We start from the raw sequence: 22,304 nt of genomic DNA on the forward strand, positions 1-22,304 counted from the left end.
TACCTCTTGTTTGCCGTCTGAAACTGCACAGTCATCCTGGAGGAATTGCTCTCCTTTTGCTCCTCCCTCACGGCAGACGAGACAGTGAGGTCCCCAAAAAGGTCAACCAGCCAAGTCAGGCGAGCAATCCCGCTGAAAGCTGGAAACCCTGAACGTTCTTCATCCAACGGGCCACCTTTGAGGAATGAAAACGAGAGGGGTTGCAAGGCGTGGCAGGAAGAACGCTTTTCAAAATATCATTAAGCAGGCAGAAGAACTTCTAAGTTCTGACCCACCCATGCACAGAAGGAGGTGGTACAATGCTGAAGTGTCCAAAAAGACCTCCCACTTCAGACTGCAATGTAGGTGAATAACAACAACAACAACAACATTCAAATAATAATAATAATAATATTTGAGTTATCTCATCTGCAAACAGTCCCTTTAAAATTCCGGGACTAGCTACGATTGATCTGTTCCAGGAGTAAACAGAGGAACGAATGATATCACTGGCCATGAATCTGATCACCAATCCCGTCCACTGGGCAGAGACTCTTGAGCCACTGACCTGTGAAGTGCAGCGTTCCCTTCACAAGCTCCTTCCCCTGCACCTCCTTCTTCAGCTGCTTGTATTCCTCTCCAAGGAGTTCAATATGCTCCACGTGGAGGATTTTACCTGCCGTTGAGTGTAGGAAAATCAGGTGTTTAATGGGGTTACAAACTGTGCCAAAGTAGAATACTTAGGAATAGCACATAGGGCACAGTTCCAGAGTCTAGGTTTGATGGATATTCTAGTGCAAGAGGGGGGAAAGCTGTATATTCTGAACTTCTCTTCGCCCTACAGCTATTAAAGGCACTAAAATCCACTTTGGAGAAAGGAACTGTCAACTGGGGCATCACCATTCAGAAGGTCCTTGAAGAAGGGAGAGGGTTTATTTCATCCATGGCTTCCTCTTCCCACTTGTCTACTCCTGCTCTTTCTTTCTGGGATAGCTGGAAGCTAATCAAGAGTGTCAAGGGGGGGATTTTTTACAAAAAAATGGCTGTCAGGCTGATGGTGTGACATCACTTTCGGGAAAAACCCGTAAGTGACCTCATGCCTCTCTAAGAATTGCTGGAAACTATGGTAAAACCATAGTTTTTGGTGATTCCTAGAGAGGCCTGTGATGGCTCCTAGAGAGCCTGCTGGTCTCCTGCTGGCAACTCTACCTCAGGCCTGGCAACTCTACCTCCAGAAGTAGCGTTTTAAAGGTCATTTGGGGCTGCAGCAAGAACAAGGAGGGGAGAAAACTGGTAATTTTCAGTGGGATCCAAGCCAGTGTCTCTATCTAATAGCAAGATTGTTGTGAAATACAGAGTGCTCCCTACTTGTCCATTTTGTGTTCACCTAATCCTATTTGAGACCAGGTTTCAGTTCCATAGAACTAAGGAAATGAAAGGGCAATTTATGGGGTAGGACCCCTGTACCTTTTTCACTCCCCCCCCCCACCAAAGTACTTGGCCAGGTACAGCATCTCCTCTCTCAGTGCTGCAATGGTAGAAGCAGCAATTTGTGTGTGTGCAAAGTGCCATCAAGACACAGCCGACTTTGGCCAACCCTGCAGAGTTTTCAAGGAACGAGACTTCAAAGGTAGTTTGCTGTGGCCTGCCTCTCCGTAGCAACCCTGGTCTTTCTCGGTGGTCTCCCATCCGGGTACTAACCAGGGCTGACCCTGCTTAGCTTCTGAGATCTAATGAGAACAGGCTAGCTTGGGCCATCCAGGTCACGGTCGTTATGCACTTGTTCTTCTCTCTGCACACCTAACAAGAAGGATTCCTTTGCCTTGAGGTGTGCTTTTTGAATGAAATAGTGGCGCAATCCATGTAGCGAGCCCCCCTTTTTAAAAAAGCAAACGGTAGGTTTGATTTTACACAAATTACCTTTCTGCTCTGCCACCGCCCAGAGCTTATGTGCTGCTGTTGCAGACATTGCCATAGGATACTCGACAAGGACGTGTTTTCCAGCCTCCAGGAACATCCTTAGGAAAGAGAATGAAATACATCTTACACTTTGATCTGGTTCTTCTTTTGAAATGTGCAGACTGGCAAAGATGCGTGATCCCAAATGTTTCTTAGCAGCCTTTCAAGATTACAGTTCCCAGCACTGTCCCAGTGGACATTCGCTATACTACCCTCATTTTCCAATAGGTCTACAATTCAGAATGCCTTTTGCTGAAAGGGAGGTCTTCTAGGCACTAGAAACCAATTCACATTTGATATTCCAGTACACAAGAAATGTAAGTTCTTCAACAAATTGAGAAAGGCACACACATATATTTCTGGTTTTCTAAGTGAAATATCCAGAAATTATGATCAGTAAAAGATCAGACTCCTTTCCCCATGTTTCTCGATGCTGGGAAAAGGGACAATTTAAATGCATATGCACTGTAACAACTGATGAAAAAGATGTGTAATTTGCAGTCACGCATATAATGCGAGGGGGAAAGGTGGCATGGTATAGCCTGATTTCAGACATTTCCACACACCCTTAAAGGCAAGGCCCACTCACGGAATGCTGGCGACATCTCCATTTGCAAAACGTTTGCAGGCTGTCTGGCTTTCCTTTTTTCAGTGCCTTTTCTGTGACCGCGGAAATTGCGTTCCCAGAAAAGGTGCCGAAAAAACAGAAGCCAAACGGCTTGCAACCATTTTGCAAAAAGAGATGTCTGGGTTCTTGGGGGAAAGCTGCCAGTGTTCGGTGAGTGGGCCGTCCCTTTAAGGGCGTGTGGAAACAGCCTTCATCAGATCTTGAAACTTAAGCAGGGTCAGTACTTGGATAGGCACTCACCAAGGAAGACTCTGCAGAGACAAGCAATGGCAAACCATCTCTGCATCTCACTTGTCTGGAAAACTCCTTGATGGGTTTGCCATTAAGTCGGTTGTGACTTTACGGAACACACACTTGTACATATGTACTGCAAAGTGTTGTGATAATTTTGCTCTAAGTCATTCAGGTTGGCAAGATATTCTTTGGGAAAATGCTGGAGACCCAATGACCCCTCTAAGGGCATTCTGATGGTAGAAAAACTAAAAAGTGATACCTGATATTCTCCTCGTGGCTTCTGTTATCGGTGCTGATGACAGCAGCATGGACCTCCTTGTCGTTTAGAGCGCTTTGTAAACTAATTTGCTTGACCTGTTGAACATCTCCTAGCAGTCTCCTACATTTTGCAGAAACAAATAGGAATCAAAACATGCACACGGCAAATTTTGGTTCTGTAAAACAAATATGCAAAGGAAGAAATGACAGCCCCTGGATTAAAGAACAGAGTGGAAAGAAAACAGTTGAGCTTATCGACTGTGCATCCTCCCATTTCACTGAGGGGAGTCTGTGGGCCAGAATACCTGTGTTACCAGTGCTTTTTTTCAGGGGGAACGCGGGGGAACAGAGTTCCGGAACCTCTTGAAAATGGTCACATGGCTGGTGGCCCCGCCCCCTGATCACCAGATAGAGGGGAGTTTAGATTGCCTTCCGCGCCGCAATAGGGCAGCTGTTAAGTTCCTCACAGCAAGTCAATTTACAAATGCCACAGGGGCCTGATTCAGACTGGAATGACAATACGGGCAGAGGAAGGGCAAACAAGTCTTTACCATGCAAACCCAATCTGTCTAGAATGATCTCCAAAACAAAAAGGTTTATTCCTTCTTGCTTTTATGAAATTTTGTAAGGAAAACTTTCCTATGGTGATTATTGTTCTAGATTTTTGGAGCCTTTTATATAAGGGGTATTTCAGTATACTACTAAAGAGCCCTGTGGCGCAGAGCAGTAAGCTGCACTACTGCAGCCCAAGCTCTGCTCACATGACCTGAGTTCGATCCCAGCGGAAGCTGGGTTCAGGTAGCCGTCTCAAGGTTGACTCAGCCTTCCATCCTTCCAAGGCTGGTAAAATGAGTACCCAGTTTCCTGGGGGCAAAGTGTAGATGACTGGGGAAGGCAATGGCAAACCACCCTGTAAAAAGTCTGCCAAGACAACATCGTGGTGCGACGTCCCCCCATGGGTCAGTAATGACTCGGTGCTTGCACAGGGGACTACCTTTACCTTACAGTATACTACTAAAGTCTTGTATCACTGTTCTTTATTCATTCAAATACCTTTAATGGCATACAACTGTTCTTTATTTATATAGTTAAATGATGGCTCTCTACCCCCCAAAACTTCTGAAGATGCCGCCCTACAAGTGGATAGTTTAGGTGGGTAGACACGTTGGTCTGCAGCAGAATAGCAGGACTTGAGCCCGGTGGCACTTCAGAGACCATCAAGATTTTCAAGGTATAAGCTTTCAAGAGTCAGAGCTCCCTTTTGCAGAAAAAAGGAGGAGATAAACAGCTGCCCATAACCCAGCATTCTCTGTTGTGACCCCAGCTTGTGGAACTACCGGAAGAGGTCAGGAAGGCTCCAAGACTTCTACCCTTCTGCCAAATGTGTAGGACAGAAAGGTTTAGGAGGACATTTTTATAGAGGGGATAGGGACAAAACTTTAATGTCTGTGGAAATTTTAAAGATGGTTTTACTGCATTGTTGATTGCACGCACTATCTTGTTTTATTGCACCGTTTCCTACTGGGAAATCATGCCAGGAAGTAGCCTTTGTTCGAGGAGTTTTGCACGATTTTGCACAGCCGGTAAGACGTGTGAAAATGGCCACAGTCTGCCTTTCTCACTGAGGCTCAAGACAGATTATACAGTGCAGGTCAATACTATCAACTGCTAGGACGTTCAATGAACAACACAACAGTGTAGGGGTTGAAGAAGTGTTTGTTTTACTGTATTGTTTACTGTAAGCATGACAGTGTTTTTATTGCTTTGCATGTTTGTCTCTTATTTTGTAAATCTGCCTTGAGTCCAGAAAGGCAGACTAAAATGAACTGTGTAAAATAAATAGATAAATATGATCCTATGTGCCGTAGCTGAGTAGTACGGAGAATGGAAATACAACATGGTCTAACTTTTCATTGATGGGGAATGGTAAGTGGTGTTTTCCTCTTCTTAGAATAATTGCTTTAATACAGCAGAAATTACATTTGAAGTGCTGTATGAAATGAATAACAAACACCTGCTAAATGAAAATGATTTCAAATATTTGAAATTTGATTTATCATCTCACAATAAGCTAAGAGTTTTCCAGAGAATACTGGAGATCCAATTTAAAGTTTGTTCGCTAAAATTGCTTTCAGTTAAGCACAAGCATAGCTGAAAAAACAAAAAGAAATGACAAAAAAGTTCTACAAAGAGTCACTCCCGTGTACCGTAATTTCTCCTAAGAAAAGTGTGAACACCATTAGTTATTTATTTACTTTATTTATAGTCCATCATTCTCGCTGATACTCAAGGCAGATTATAACAAGGGTCAAATCCACATTGACCCATTACCCGCATGTTTATCGGATATCTTCCGTTTGCCTCCAATCCGCGATTTTTTCCTCTTCGTTCACATTCCTGCTTCCAATCCATCTTTCTCACGCGTCCCTCCGGTCACACGGCCGCTTGAAAACCGCTTTTTGGGGCGGGACCTTTTTTTCCTGCCCATTTTTTTTTATTTTTTTGAGCTCACTTTTCCATTATTTCAATCTTGCCTTATACAGAGACATCATTGAAGATAATGATGCCTCTCTTTCCCCCACTGACAGCACTGATGGCTCTCTCCCGTTTCTTTTTTGGAAATTTGGAAGCATGTGGGAAGCTTTCGTGGGCATTTCCTATGCAGGACAGTTCAGTGCCTGAATTTTACTGAAGTTTCACTTCCTTGGAGTGTCATTATTTTGATATTTCATAATTTCGATATTACAGTAATATAAAATAAAAAAAATAAAAAACAGTTAAAAAGGAAGTTTCGCGAGTCCGTTCTAAGGATGGATTCACCCCAAAATGATTTTTCAAACTACCAGATTTGATTCAGAAACAGAATAATCAATAAATCCAATGCTATGAAGTCAAAAACAGTCTTTTGCAGACTACGGAGCACTTGCAAGTTGAATCAGCCAATAGGAACTCTCGGAACGGCCGGAGAGACAGGAAGGGGGGTGGTTTTTAAAAAAACCGCGTAAATTGTGCATTGGACCATTCACGGCCACCGTGAAACTCCCGTTGAAAAACTGTGACCACATATTCGGGAGAAATGCGAATGAAATGCGTCTGTTTAATGAGGTAATGTGACCGGCACTCGGGATTGCGTGGGGAATGCGGGGAACATGCGACTTAGAATGAGTAATGTGGATTTGTCCAAGGTCATCAAGACCAATGACTGAGACATTCAATTAACAAGATAATAGAGTAAGAATAGCAGAAATCTGAAAACAAGGAGAAATCCGATACTGATCTGGGGGGAAATGCTGAATCAAAGCATAAGCAGATTGAGACAATAAATTATTTTATTATTTTATTTATTTATTATATTAGATTTTTTAGTCCGCCTTCCCTGCCGAGCAGGCTCAGGGTGGAGCACAACATTTTAATTTACATAAAAACACATAAAAGCAGATAAAACATTACAATAAAATTTAAAACACTACATACAATAAAAACTTCTCAGATGGCGATGGAAGAGTTATTTCATTTCAGACATGGCCCATATATCCATATCTATAGATATATATAGGGTGGTGGACAGATCTTTTCAAGTCAAGTCAAGTATGGCCGGCGGAGGCCCAGCCTAGCCTCCGCCATATGCCTGGTGGAACATCTCTGTCTTACAGGCCTGGCGGAAGGATAATAAATCCTGCTGGGCCCTGGTTTCATCAGACAGAGTTCCACCAGGCCGGTGCCAGGACCGAAAAGGCCCTGGCTCTGGTCGAGGCCAGGCGAGCCTCCCTAGGACCAGGGGCCACCGAAAAGGTCTTGTGCATAGAACGAAGTGTCCTCTGGGGTATATATAGGGAGAGGCAGTCCCGCAGATATGCCGGACCCAGTCCACATAGGGCTTTATAGGTCAGCACCAAAACCCTGAACCGGACCCGATACTCAACTGGTAGCCAATGAAGCTGGCGTAATATAGGTGTTATATGTTCCCCTATCAAGACTCTTGCAATCACCCGCACAGCTGCATTTTGAACCAGGTGTAATCTCCAGATCAAGCCCAAGGGAAGCCCTGCGTAGAGCGAGTTGCAGTAGTCTAGTCTAGATTCTAGAGGTAACTGTTGCTGGGATCACTGCTGTTAGGTCGTGGGTCAACAGGTAGGGGACAAGCTGCCGGGCTTGTCTCAGATGGAAAGATGAAGACTGGACAACTGCTGTGATCTGTGCCTCCATAGTCAAGGAGGCATCCAAGATCACCCCCAGGCTCCTCACTCTTGCAAGCAGCGTTCCATCAAGAGCGGAGAGCCAGAGTCCCCTACCCATGGACCCCAGACCCACATGCAGGACCTCCGTCTTTGTGGAGTTTAGTTTCAACTGACTCTGTTTCAACCACCCAGTCACAGCTTCGAAGGCACGCTCCAAGACATCTGGGGCAGAGTCAGGCCGTCCGTCCATCATCAGATATAATTGGGTGTCATCGACATATTGATGACACCCAAGTCCGAAACTCCGCACCAACTGGGCAAGGGGGCACATATAAACATTAAACAATAGTGAGGTGAGTATCACCCCCTGAGGGACACTGCACACCGATGGGTGGCGGGATGACAATTTCTCCCCCAGCGCCACTCTCTGTCCCCGACCGTGGAGAAAAGAGATGAGCCACTGTAAGGCAGTCCCTCGTATCCCCACAACATGGATCTATCCAGTGGGATCATACTTGCAGCAACAGACAGTACACAGTAGTATATGACAGACACTACAGGAGCATACTTGTCCCTTTACCGGCACATCTCTCTGAACCATTTTCTTACAGCACAGCCTTATGACTTGTATGAGAAAGTCCTCCTGAATAATTCAGTATTGCACAGTTTGCCGAAAGTCAGGAAATTGGAAGCTGTCCTGACTTTTCCATAAGGTGGGGGCCCACGCGGAGAATGCACAAGTATGGACAGCTGTTGATATTGCCAAACTGCAGAGTGGCACCCGCAGAAGGCCCTGTTCAGATGAGTGAAGCTGCCGTGGAGGAGCAAAGAGACACCCAAAAGAGAGATCTCTGTCTTTGGGTGCTACACCTCTGAAGATGCCAGTCACAGCTGCTGGCGAAATGTCAGGAACTACAATGCCAAGACCATGGCGATACAGCCCAGAAAATCCACAACAACCAACCCAGGATGAGTTTGTAAATCCTAATTGAGATGTTTTCTATGGGGAAAAGATGAAGTAAATTTACAAGACAACGTTGTTCTGTGGGTGGAGTGAGAAATGCAAGAGCAAAAGACTGCTTCATATTAATATTGTTTGTTTTCAGCTAGGTAGGCACAAGGTATTGAACCAGACGGCTCTGTGACTCTGGGGTTTCTCACCAAGCCCACTTCACCAGCAGCCACCTTCAGCTAAAACCTTGGCTTCCAGATGAAATATGGGCACTTAAATCAAGCCGCAGAGGTAACAATGGAATGTTCCAAACTCAGGTGCTAAAACTGCTTGTTAAGCTTCTAGTATAAATCTCATCTTACCTAGACACAAAGCCCATGAGTTTAAGGTGTTCTGCGGGACTGGAAGGCGAAGGATTCAGCAAGTCTCGGATCCGCACTGATCCAGCAATCCCAACCCCGACGACCACAGTTCCGAACATTGCAAAGCCTGCGTGCAAGGGGAGAAACGGTTGAACGGTTAGGAGCCTTATTCTTTGCAGCAACAACCTTTACATTGTTCCAGAATTTTGCACTCATTACCCAGTTGAGTTCCACTCCTTGAATCCATTTGAAACTTTTATCATCTTGCAGGATTATCAGTGAACAAAAAGTTAAACAAAATACACAAGAGTTTGGGTGGTGGTGGTGGGGGGTCTATAGGTACAAGAAAAAATGTCACAAATCTAACAAGTATACATTTTGAACCAAGTTCTTTTACAAGGATCATTACACAGCTACGCCAAAAATGGGAATGCAATACATTTAAAATATATTACTTTAAAAGTACTTATTCCTAACAATATATCTCTAAGATATACAAAAGATCTACAAGAGATAATTTTAACAGACTTTAAAATGTTGGTAGTGTTCATATACAAGTTGTTTCAGGAGGGAGATGGATCCATTCTAAAAAAACACACACACAAGACAATTCATCCTTTTGCCTCTGAAAATGTCGCCTCCATTTAAATATCCTTCATTTCAGACAAGAAAAAGAAATATCCACTGTCCCAAAATAACAGATTTTGACTTAAAACATCTGGGAAGTGACGTCATCACGTGGGTCAAAGGGAGGCTGCCTGGGAGCACGCGCATGCTCCCCCAAGGGCTGAATCGCCCCCCTGCGGACCCATTTTTGCAGTCCATGGGGTTCATGGCATAGAGATATACAACATCACTGGCTAAACAACGTCCCATGAAGCCTCTATTAAAGGGAAAGGAGAGTTTTTTCTCCTGCCCATTTAGAAATGCTAGAATAGAGAAGGGGAGGGGAGGGGGGCCCAAAGGAAGCAAAAGAATGAGCAGGGGGGATATTTTGCTTGGATCTGTGTGGAAAGACATATAACAGTGCAATCCTAAGCAAAGTTACACCCTTCCAAGTCCATTGACATCAGCAAGCTTCGAAGGATGTAATTTATGCTTTGGAGTGCGCTAAAAGTAGCATCTCTCTCTGCTTCGTGAATAATTTGCTACTTTCTCCGCCTTATCTGTATCCTAGCGATAAGGCCCACACACCTGTGACTGTTTAAGATAAGCACGAATGTTGACTAAGTGCCTAGTTACCCGTCCAAAAAAAAAAAAAATGACTGGGGTATCAAATAGGAGGACAGTTCGTGGATCACATTCGAACTAGACCCTGCTGTTTCTCAGGAGACACGTTTAATTTAGTTTGCTTAAATAATGTTTTTTGGGTTTTTTTAAAAAAATGAACCTCATTATTATTTTTCTAAATCTTCAATTGCTGGCCTGCCAAATAATTGCTATAGTCCTGCGGCTATAATACAAAAGGGGGAAATGTCGCCACTGATACATATTTTCCTCACCCTTAAGAAAAAATTATCTTTAACAAGACAAAGATTCAGGAAGTACTATTAATTGGGGGAAGGAAAAATGTTGAACATTGTTTGAGAGTCACGAGAGCCGAGGGGAATTCTGTCATTAGAAGAATGTCCTGTATCCAAAGTAAAACTGACTCTGCGGCCATTTTGAGTCTGTACAAACACACACACTTCAGTAAAACTCCAATAAGATTGTTAGAACATTGCTACTGGTTTCTGTTGGACCTGGACTACACACAAAGACCCCGAGTCACCTGAGCAGCCAGATGCTCTGAAGACATACACCATGTCCTTTGAAAAGCACTTCAGACAGATCAAGGAGGCCTCTCTTTTTTTTGCATACTAGGAGGCCACTCTGTTCTCCATATGACGACTCAGAACCCAGGTGTCTGGTTTTCACCTGGACAGTCCGATATTTTCTTGGACTGTCCAGGGGAAATGGAGGGGAGGGAGCCGCATGCAGGAAGCCAGCCCACTTGTCGCCATGGAACAAGCGGGACTTGGCCTGAGGAATGCTGCTCACAGGCTGGGCCCACAGCACCCCCACTTCTCTACTCCCTGCTGAAGAGCAATCCCAGGGAAGTGTCTCTCTGGAAAGTGTCTGCTGACCTCTGCACAGCATCGCCACCTCCAGAGCCCATTCTTCTCCGTAGTATCCCATGAAAGCATCCCCTGTTGGCTGGGGGGGCGGGGCACAGCCAGGCCTGCCCAACCCACAGACTCCCCCCCCCACAAAAGGACCACTGTTGCAAGTTCTCTGATTTCTTCTGCAGCAGAGATCAGCTGAATTGCTGAGGAGGGGGAGCGCGTATTGGATGACCAATCCCAGCGGTTTCATGTAGATATTAAATAGTATGGGGGATAAGATGGATCCCTGTGAGATCCAACAGCATGAATGCCACAGGGCTGAGTAGCAGTTTCCTAAATCCATGCTCTGGAATCGGTTGGTCAAGTAAAAGCAGACGCTCTAGAGCACGGCGCCCCCTTCTCCCAGCCCAGCCAGCCTCTCTATAAAGACACCATGGCTGATGGTATCAAAAGCCACTGAGAGGTCCAGAAGAATCAACAGGGATGTGCTGCCCCGTGGCTCTCTTGGCAAAGGTCATCAGTCAGGGTGACCAAGGCCGTTTCTGTCCTAAAGCCAGGCCTGAATCCAGAACGACATGTCTAAGTAATAGTGAGTTTCATGGTGGCCATCAGGACCCAACTTTGGGGCGGACACCTAAGGTCCCAGTTCAGGGGCCCAGTTAGAGTTTCCAGCTCCAGGTCAGGACATTTCTGGAGATTTGGGGGGGGGGGCAGTGACGCCTGGAGAAGGCTGTGTTTGGGGGGGGGCAGGGTATAATGCCATAGACTCCACCCTCCAAAGCTGCCATTTTCTCCAGGAGAACTGATCTCTAGCCTGGAGATCAGTTGTAATTCCAGATCTCCAGCCACCACCTGGAGGCTGGCAACCCTAGGCCCAGTAGGGGAACCCCTAATGCAAGCTGTTGCTAGCAAGTCCTATAAAGCACAGTGGGAGCTACTTCTGGGTAAATTTGCATACATTCAGGTTACAGGTGTGTTTATCTGAGAAGACAGCGGACTAGGACGCGAAGCTGGACTGCTGAATGTTTATTCTGTGCTCACATCTGAAGCATACATTACAATTGAGAGCCCTCCCCACCTTACACATAAGATCACTAACAGTGAAATCCTAAACAGAGTAACTCCAATCTAAGCCCATTGATCTCAATGGGCTTAGACTGGTGTAACTCTGCTTAGGATTTCACTGTAAGTCCAGGACTGCTAAATCCAGCAGCCAATAGTTTTACAGAGGCCACATGCTCAGGCAGAGGTAGATATTACGTATATAGTAAATGTATGTTATACATGCAGATCAAATGTATGACTTGAAGGCATTTTCTTCCTCTTTATGACAAACGGTAGCTAAATTTTGGAAACGTCAAGATTCTGGTGTGTGTGTGGGGGGGGTTCAGCGGCTGGATTCTGCCCCGGGATCATCTGTTGGCCATTGCCGGAACGGGCAATGCCAAGACACAACGGCCTGATTCAACGTAACACATATTACGGCACGCACATAAGGGCCGCTCGTCTAATGGGAAGAAAAAGATTGTTGATGCTGCAGTCCTCTCTTGAAAATACAAAGCTGCCTTCTACTGCGTCACACGCTCGGCCTATTCAGGTCAGTGTTGTTTCACCTGTCGGGCTGCAGGTCTCCAGGCTCTCATGTAGTAGTCCCCATTGCTTACCCTGAAGCAGCAACCAGCACCACCGGTTCTGCACTGCTGGCAGGGTTGCCAGCTCCAGGAGGGAAAATTCCTGTAGATTTGGGGAGTGGAGCCTGGGGTGGGGTTGGGGAGGGGAGGGACCCCAGCTGGGTATGATGCCATAGAGCCCACGTTCCAAGGCAACCACTTTCTCCAGGGAAACGGATCTCTATTGCCTGGAAATCTGTTGTAATTCGAAGAGAACTCCAGGCACCACCTGAAGGCTGAGGGCCAAACTACAAGTGATGAATGACACTTGAACGGCAAGCGTATTCCTCCCTGTTCACTTGCCGTTCAAGTGTCATTCGTCACTTGTAGCTTGGCCCTGAGAACCGTTTGCTGGTATAGGACAAGAGACCTGGAGGGGCCCCCTGGGTAATTGCCCCTTTTGCCCATCTGGTAAAACAGCCGTGCCTACAGGCCTTCCTTGAGTTCTTACCAGGCAACTCGCTAGTCACAGACACTGTTTAGGTACTTCTTAAATCAAAGGAAGACAAGGAACGGGGTGTTGTATATTTATTTTATGTCATTTATAGTCTGCCTTTCTCACTGGGACTCAAGGCAGATTACACAGTGTGAGATCAGTACAGTCAATTTCAAGGACATTTCCATAAACAACATCTTAGGTGAAATTAATGCAATTTTACAAAGACACAGCATTAATAAGAATTCAATACTGAGTTGAAGAAATGTTGAAACAGAACATAAGCAATTCTAGGGCTGACATTGGACCACATGAAGCACAGGTAGCATTTTGTATTCTAAGTGGCTGGGGAAAGAGGTAGTTAGTAATGAAGACATTCGCAGTTGAAGGCCGTTCCAAAAACAGCCGCTGGTAACATAGCCTTTCTCTCTGTTTCATTGAAAACTATTATTTCCTTCTTACTGGAGTTTTGCATAAGGCCTGCGGTTCAGATTCAATCCAAAGACATTTGCTATGTGCTACATCAGCCACCAGAGGGAACCCTTAGCCTCTCGAATGATTCTATAGGCAACTAAATGCTACTCCATGGCTTTTGTTTGGTGATTTTGCTTTCAACCAGCACAGCTACCTGCAAGCTGTTTATTTAGGCACAATGTCTCTTGGCACGCACGCACACACACACTAGTTTATATGGATCACCATGAACAATGAAATGATTTATTCTGTTCATCTGAACAGGGCCTTCTGCAGATACTGCTCTGTATCTGGGCAAAATCAACGGCTGCCTGCACGTGTGTTTTCGCTGTGGTGACCCCCCCCACACACACACACCTTATGGAATGGCCTGCCTGAGGAGGTCAGGAAAGCTCCCACTTTTCTGGCCTTCCACAAACTACGCAAGACTGAATTATTCAGGAGGGTTTCTAGCCATATTATAGGGCTGTGTCATAAGAAGTAGCTCAGAGTGATGCATTGGTAGAAATGGGGACTATAGGCTACTCTGCTGGGTACTGTCCACTGATGTAGATATGTGCCTACTAGGCAGTTTTCACGTTGCTGAACATGCCATGTAAATTAGTTGTGCTTGATTTAGAAAGATTTCATTTCTGTGCTTTGGCTTTATGCTTGTTTTCAAATTTTCTGCTACCATACCTTATTGTTTCTCTTTCACTGACAGTACAATCCTAAACTAGGAATCCCAGGTCCCCCGCTCCTACCCTTTACCTCCTGCCACCACTCACCTGGTTGGTGGGGCGTGGGGGTGGGGAAACAGGCCTTCCAGGAGTGCTCCTTGGCCCTGAGTGATGATGTCACTTTCTGGAAGTGACATCACCCCCCAGGAGCATGCGCAAAGACAACAACAAAAGTGAGTGCCAGGTTCCCCGCCCCCAACGCTAGTAGGGTAAGGGGACCTGGCAACCCTATCCTAAGCAGAGTTACTCCAGTCTAAACCCACTGACTTCAGTGGGCTTAGATTGGAGTAACTCTGTTTAGGATTACACTGTGAATGTCCAAACTGTTGTTCATTATTGCACTTTGCTCAGTGAATGTTCTAGCTGTTGATTATATTGTATTTTCACTTGTACTGTGTAATCTGCCTTGTATCTCAGTGGCAAAGGTGGACTATAAATAAATAAATAAGTAAGTAAGGATGGATCTATAATACATAGAGTATAGTGGTTAGAGTATCAGGCGAGGCCATGAGAGGCCTGACTTTGAATCCATACTGAGTTATGGAGCTCACTGCCTTGAACTAGTCATTCTCTCTCAGATTAGTCAACCTCAGAGTTGTTGTAAGCAAAACGGGGAAGGAAAAGCTATATATTGTGCCCTGAGTTCTTGCAAGAAGGGTAGAATAAAAGTGTAATAGAGAGCATCTACCTAATCAGGGAACACACCCATATATTTATCAGTGTCTATATCTGATACAGTATTTGGTCAGGACAAAATAAAGATGAGAACAATACGCCAAAGAACTATAGTAAAAGAGATGGAAGGATGACAGATACCTTTGATGAAGAATCTTTGATGAAGAACCAGAAATCTTAGAAAGTGAAGTAAAAGCTGCACTCAAAGCAATTGGGAGAAACAAAGCGCCTGGAGTAGAGGGAATACCAATAGAGTTATTTCAAGCTACAGAAATGGAGTTCATCATAATCTTAACAAAAATCTGTCAACAAATATGGAAAACAAAACAATGGCCCACAGACTGGAAACACTCATTCTACATTCCAGTTCCAAAAGGGGGGATGCCAAAGAGTGCAGCAACTATCGGACTATCACATTAATTTCCCATGCAAGCAAAGAGATGTTCAAAATTCTACAGCAAAGACTCTCATCATATATGGAACGAGAAGTGCCAGATGTTCAAGCTGGATTCAGAAAAGGAAGAGGTGCTAGAGATCATACTGCAAATTTACAATGGCCAATGGAACATACCAGGGAATTTCAGAAGAAAATTGGTCTGTGTTTTATAGATTACAGCAAAACTTTTGACTGTGTGCATCATGAAAAGCTATGGAGGGTGTTAAAAGAAATGGGGGTGCCACAACATCTGTTTGTTTTGATGAACAACCTGTACTCTGGACAAGAGGCTACTGTCAGGACAGAATATGGGGAAACAGAATGGTTTCCAATTGGCAAGGGTGTTATACAAGGATGCATATTATCTCCCTACCTGTTCAACCTCTATGCAAAGTATATCATAAGGAAATCTGGAATAGATCTAGAAGAAGGTGAAGTGAAAATTGGTGGAAGGAACATTAACTATTTGAGATATGTAGATGATACCACGTTACTGACAGAAGATAGTGAAGACTTGAAATGACTACTGATGAAGGTTAAAGGAGAAAGCACCAAAGAAGGATTACAGCTGAACATCAAGAAGACAAAAGTAATTACTACTGAGGAATTACACAATTTTAAAGTTGACAACGAGGAACTGATTTTCTATTCCTTGACTCAATCATCAACCAAAAGGGAGACTGCAATGAAGAAATCAGAAGATTGAGACTTGGAAATGCAGCTGTGAGGGAGCTAAAGAAGATCCCTAAAGATAAAGATATCTCTCTGGGAACCAAGATCAAGATAATTCAGACTATGGTATTCCCCATTATTATGTATGGATGTGAAAATTGGAGACTGAAGAAAGCTGACAGGAAGAAAATTGATTCGTTTGAAATGTGGTGCTGGAGGAGAGTTTTGCGGATACCGTGGATGGCCAAAAAGACAAATAAGTGGGTACTAGATCAAATCCAGCCTGAATTCTCCCTAGAAGCTAAAATGACAAAACTGAAAAGATTCTCTGGGAAAGTCAATAATGCTAGGAAAAGTAGAAGGCTGTGGGAAGAGAGGAAGACCTAAAACGAGATGGCTTGACTCAATAAAAGAAGCCACGCCCTCCATTTTGCAGGATCTGAGCAAGTCTGTACATTTTGGAGGTCTTTCATCCATAGGATTGCCATAGGTTAGAGACAACTTGACCGAGTCTCGACCGAGACTCACACTTAAGAGATTTACAACAAGCATTTTTGGGACTACAGTACCCACCAAATGAAGTGAAGAAACAAATCAACAGGGCCAGACTAGTACCCAAAAACAGCCTACTCCAGGACAAACCTAAAGGAACTAACAACAGAACACCACTGGTTGTCACCTATAGCTCCCAGCTCAAACCCATCCAACGTATCATCAGTGAGCTACAACCCATCCTGGAAAATGATACCTCTCTCTCAGAAGCCCTGGGTGGAAGACCTTTCCTTGCCTACAGACAGCCCCCCAACCTTAAACGACTTCTCACTCACAACCATGAATCGGCCAGCAGAGTCACCAGCACAGGTACCAGGCCCTGCAACAGACCCAGATGCCAGCTCTGCCCCCATATCTACCCAGGGAATACAATTACAGGACCCAATGGCATCAACTACACTGTCTCTGGCTCTTACAGCTGCTCATCCTCCAATCTGATATATGCCCTCATGTGCCAACAATGTCCTTCTGCTCTGTACATTGGACAAACCAGCCAAACTCTACGCAAAAGAATAAATGGACACAAATCTGACATTAGAAATGGAAACGTCCAGAAACCAGTGGGAGAACACTTCAATCTACCAGGACATTCCATCAAAGACTTAAAGGTCACTGTAGTTCAACAGAAACCTTTCAAAAACAAAATCCAACGGGAGGCTGCTGAACTGGAATTCATATGCAAATTTGACTGTCAAGCTGGGACTGAATAGGGACTATGAATGGTTATCACATTACCACAGGTAACAGATTTCCTTTACAGAGGTGGGGTCTGGGGGAGCTCAGTGGCACCTGGCGTGGGCTTTCGGGAACCACAGATCTCTTTGTCAGATGCATCTGGCAGGGAGAGCTGTGGTTATCGAAGGCCCATACTGCATTGGAATTGGATGGTCTAGCTGTTTGGCTTCTACAAACTAACAGGGCAAACTCCTTTGAAGCCAACTGATACACACACCAAAAGGAGATGTTTACATATACTAGCAAAGGAATGTTTTGATTGCTCCCTCCCCCTCCCCCCCCTAATTGCCTCTTCTCTCTCCTGCTCTTCTGTGTTTGACCAGTCTCTGTATCAGGCATCTGACGAAGAGAATTTGATTCTCGAAAGCTTATGCTACAATAAAATTGGTTAGTCTTAAAGGTGCTACAGGACTCTTTTTGATTTTGCTACCACAGACTAACACGGCTAACTCCTCTGCATCTTTACAATTAAGACTGTGATCCTATGCTTAGTTATAAGCCCTACTGAAGTTAGTGGGCCTTCTAAGAAAAATTTACAAAAGAGTGGGTTACACAGTAAACACACACAGGCATTCATTCTTACAGAGAACTGTAGCTGTATGGCCCTCTCCTCTGAATTCCCCCAACCCCAAGCCGATAGACCATGTACTGGTTTTCTGTAGCCGCCCTGATACTGGAACAGCAAAGCAAATTTCAAAACAATCCAAAACATAAATGTGCCCCCGAGGAATCACGCAAGCTTAGCAGCCAGAGAACAAGTCTTCACATGTTATCCATGCAAGCAAACGACTTCTGATTAATTTGATCAATAATGGAAATGCAGAAACACACACAGGTGCCTGCTTGTCTCTTGGCATTCCCTCCTACCTACTGCAGCCTCTCCTGCCCACAGGTCCTGTGCAATTTCCTCCCTTAAACCGTCTAGGCTTTCCTTTCACTTAAATCAGTACTTCCTTCTCCCAGGCAACTGCCTCCTTCACTCCTTAGTGCTCCAGGTTCCTGGCTCACTTTCCCCCAGCACTCTACAGAGTTCCTGTCAGATACACCCCAGTATATCTGCCACAGTTGTCTTGGTTGTCTGAACCTCTGAGAATATGCAAAGGGAACATGTTTGCTTGCTTGGCTGTTAGCTGCTTATCTTGCAGGTGCTTGGTTACTATTTCCCAGCCAGCTTGAGAATGTGGCCTTGAAGTTCCAGTCGAAGCTGTATCACCCTCCCTAAGGACTGGGATAAGGGCTGAATCCACACTTCCCTACCTCCCGCTTTTCATACGCAATAATTGCGCTGGATTCTATCCTGCAATGTCCCAGTCTGTGTTCACATTCCCTCTTTTACTGCGCTCTTTTACTGTGGGTGATCTTCATGAATGGGATTGCACAATAGCGCTAGGAATGCCCCCCTTTTTAGAAAAAAATAAATAAACAGGACGGGGGTGCAGGCATGCCTCGGACAGAGTTGGGACCATAAGAAGTGCTTGGCAAAGAGGGACGGTGTTCCAGAAAGGCAAGAAACAAGGAAGTGGGGGTGGTTACGAGGGGGCGGTCTCTTTGGAAACCGCTTCTATTTGTTCACATCCATAGCGAGAACTGCGCAAGAGAAGTGTTTGAAAGCGTGACAACCTTGTCTGAGGCGCAGCGCAACAGATATGATAGAAGGGCGGGATTGAGGTAAGAGTATGTGAACAGCCCTCTGAGAAGCGCATAAATGGCGGGAAAATAGCGGCAAACTTGAGCCGTGCAGATTCGGCCTAGCTCATCCTCCCCCTTCCCCCCCTCCTCTCCGAGATCCTGGACCCTTCGCGCCAAAATCGGACTTTCTTTCCCAGGGGTGGGAATGTTCCCCTAAAATTAACCTTGCTTTGCCACCCTGTTTCACTTCTGCCGATGCTCCTGTGTGAATATCTTGATACTGGTATATCTCATCAATAAAGTATCTTTAACTCATAACCTGAGGTGGTGCAGTGAAGTGCTTGGGGATTTACCTGACAAGACCTCACAGTTCCCTTCCCTTTTGCTTCCCTATATTTTAGTTTTCCTTCCCACCCTTCTGTTCTTTTGCCTTGCCAGCAACCATGACTCCGCCCTTTGCTTCCCTATATTTTAGTTTTCCTTCCCACCCTTCTATTCTTTTGCCTTGCCAGCAACCATGACTCTGCCCTTTGCTTCCTTCCAAAAACACCGATATATTCCCAGAGATAAGTGAAGTGTTTTCTCCTTCCCAGCCAAGCTCACATGGACCCGGGGAGGGGGGATTCTAGAGAAACTGCACTGTTTGTCAGTATCCTGATGCTGACATCTTTCCTCTGAGCAGTTTGGGTGTTTGTTAATATTCTGAGCTGTTGCTTCAAGTCAGCCAACAAAAGGCAGGCATGCGGATAGCCAGTCATACAAATAAGTGACTGGATTTATTATTATTTATTTATGTCAATTACATGAAAAAATGCATGCACAAAATACAGTAGATAAAACGCCACAAATCTCAGACTGTCTGCGCTTCTCAAAACAGACAAATACCATATCAAGCTATGTTTTCCAAAAAGTTGTTTTCTTTCAATGTTGGCTGGAAAGTATTGCCAGGTGAATTTGCAATACAAACTCTTCTATGGTTCCTGTTTATGGTCATGTTTCTGACCACTGTTTCCCAGAGAACATTACACAATTACTCAAATTTAATTAATGCCGTCTGTTCATACTGAAGGTGGGTGAGGGATGTTCCACCCTGTCTTAAAGTGACAGCGTACTCCGCAACAGATCATTTTGTAACAAGCGACTGGTATGGCTTTCCTTTCATCAGTCACATGAATTACAGATCCCAATAGTGTTGACAACTTCCAGGAGGGGCCTAGAGATCTCTCAGGATTACAACTGATCTCCAGACAACAGTTCCCCGGGAGAAAAGGCAGCTTTGGAGTGTGGCCTCTATAGCATTATATATCTGCAGATCTCTCTCCCCCCCCCCACTCCACCCGCTCTGGGCTGCGCTCTTAAAGCTTAGAGTTGGCAATCCTATCTAAACAGCTGCTTACAGACAGCTGAAAGTTATACATTCCCTGGAGCACCAGCTTCTATTTGGACAGTGCCAGTCAGTCGGCGAGGAGATTATGTGCTTGCTCAGGGCTGCAAGACTGGCATATGATCAACCACCCCAACAGTGCCCATCATCCTCAATTGGCACGATGCGTCCCAAAAAAGTCAGACACAGTGCAAAAGAATTGCATGCCCCACGTCTTTCAATCTGAGGAGGTCTACAGAGAGTGGCTCGTCTTTGCATCTTGTGTCCTGAATTATAAATGTTCTTTCTCACTGAGACTCAAGGCAGATTACAAAATATAAAAACGATGCAATCAAACAGCATAAGACTGTCAATCAATATTGCATTGGGACTAGGACTGCAACGTTAGCAAATGATGCAAAAAAACCTCTCTAAGGCATGACGCACCATAACAATGACAGAACTAGATCACGAAGGTACAAGACAAAGCAGTAAAAGAAAAATAATACATACAACGAACAGTGCAATAGACTACAATCCTGTTTCCTTATAAAAGCTTCATTCAGTTATAATACAGCCTCCAAAACATTTCTGCTGCATTATAGGACTGCAGGAGCCTTCCTGATAGGTTTGCCAGCGCTGCCTTGGCAAATGCCAGGAGACTTTGAGAGTGGTACTCGAGGAGGATGGAGCTTGGGGAAGATGACATGAAGTTCAAGTGATGCTTCCCAGTGGCCAAGATCATAGAGATGTGGGGAAAGTCCTAGAACATTACTATGAAGGCCATTTTCTGCCCATTTTTTCTCCTGATCCTCAGTTTGGGACTGAAGGTGCAGGGGTTTATCCCCCACTGGCAGGCAAATGGCAAGCCTACTTTCTGACCTCCTCAGGTAGGTCATGCCACAAGCCGGGGCAGGGCACAACAGAGAATGTGTGTGTGCAGGCAGCTGTTGGTCTCATGCACTGGGAGGGTAGCACCTTCAGAAGGCTTGGCTAAGATGAGCCAAGTTGTCAAGCTGGCGCATAGCAGGAGAGGCAGTCCTGCAAGTATGTGGGTCCAAGGACGTTATAGGCTTTGTAGATGATAACTAGCAGGGCTCATTTCGAGGGGGAACTCACAGGAACGCAGTTCTGGCAGTTCCCCAAAGAGGTCCCATGTCAGGTGGCCCCACCCACCTCTCGGCATTTGGGCCCGTTTTGGCCGGATTAGGGCCGAAATGGCCCGGATCGGGCCTCTGACAGGTGGGGGATAACTCTCCTGCTCAGCAGCGGCCCAATCCTGACCATTTTGGGCCTCTTTTTGGCCATTTTCAGCCCCTTTTTGCCATTTTGAGCCCAACTTTGGCCCTGAATGGCCAGGGTTGGGTCCTAAACAGCCAGGATCGGTGATGTCAGGGGGTGTGGCATATGCAAATCAGTTATGCCAATGACAAACTTCTGGTGATGTCAAGGATTGTGGCATATGCTAATGAGTTATGCTAATGAGTCCCTCCAGCTCTTTTTCTATGGAATGACCCCTGATAACTAGAACCTTGAAGTGAAATCGGTAACTGATCAGCAAGCAATGGAGTGACTGGACTAGGGCTTTTTTTCAGCCAGAATGCAGTGGAATGGAGTTCTGGCACCACTTCAAAGTAATCACATGTCCAGCCCCTTTTCTCCCCAATCAGCCCAAGTGTTGCTGCTTTCAAAGCTGGCAGTTTTTTTCCCACTGACAGGAGGAGGATTCCCCTTCCATCAGCTGAAAAGCAGCTGACTTTTGAAAGCAACACTTCCGTTGCCATTTGCAAATGGCAAGAAAAGTGCTGCTTTGAACTTCTGTGTGCTCCATACAGATTCCCAGATCATTAAGGTGCATACCGAAGTGTTTAAATACCCAAATCCCAAAGCGGCTTGCCGCTTGAGAGTTCCACCACCTCTTTCCCCAGGAAAAAAGCCCTGGACCGGACAATAGGTATGTTATGTATGATTGGCCTAGCTCCCAATAGAACCAAGTTGTAGCATTCTGTACCAACTGGCATTTCTGTGTTGATTTCACAGGCATGTATTGTAGAGTGCATCACAATAGCCACCCCTCGAGGTTACTGTAGCACATATCCATGTGGCCAAATTGGCCATCCTACACTTTGCAGAAGCTCAACTATAAAATTTACAAAGCACACAAATCATGATAAATCATTTGGGAATGATGTGCATGATTTCTTTCACTCAAAATTAACCAAGGAGGGGGAAAACTAAAATTATCAAGGACCGTCTTTATGGATTGCAGCAAATGTGCCTGGAACCGT

At 45.1% G+C, this 22,304-nt stretch overlaps 1 protein-coding gene across 1 annotated transcript in view; it reads right to left on the bottom strand.

Moving 5' to 3' along the window:
• BLVRA (biliverdin reductase A) overlaps positions 1-22,304 on the bottom strand; it is a 43,500-nt gene that overhangs the window by 6,415 nt on the left and 14,781 nt on the right. The window contains exons 2-6 of the mRNA XM_054991537.1: positions 8,551-8,677; positions 3,060-3,179; positions 1,900-1,997; positions 548-655; positions 4-175 (exon numbers count right to left, since the gene is read on the bottom strand). Coding sequence (XP_054847512.1) covers positions 4-175; positions 548-655; positions 1,900-1,997; positions 3,060-3,179; positions 8,551-8,669 — 617 coding nt within the window. The 5' untranslated portion in view covers positions 8,670-8,677. The remainder of the gene's footprint in view (positions 1-3; positions 176-547; positions 656-1,899; positions 1,998-3,059; positions 3,180-8,550; positions 8,678-22,304) is intronic.

Source organism: Eublepharis macularius, chromosome 11 (genome assembly GCF_028583425.1).
Source record: "Eublepharis macularius isolate TG4126 chromosome 11, MPM_Emac_v1.0, whole genome shotgun sequence".
Lineage (NCBI taxonomy): Eukaryota > Metazoa > Chordata > Lepidosauria > Squamata > Eublepharidae > Eublepharis > Eublepharis macularius.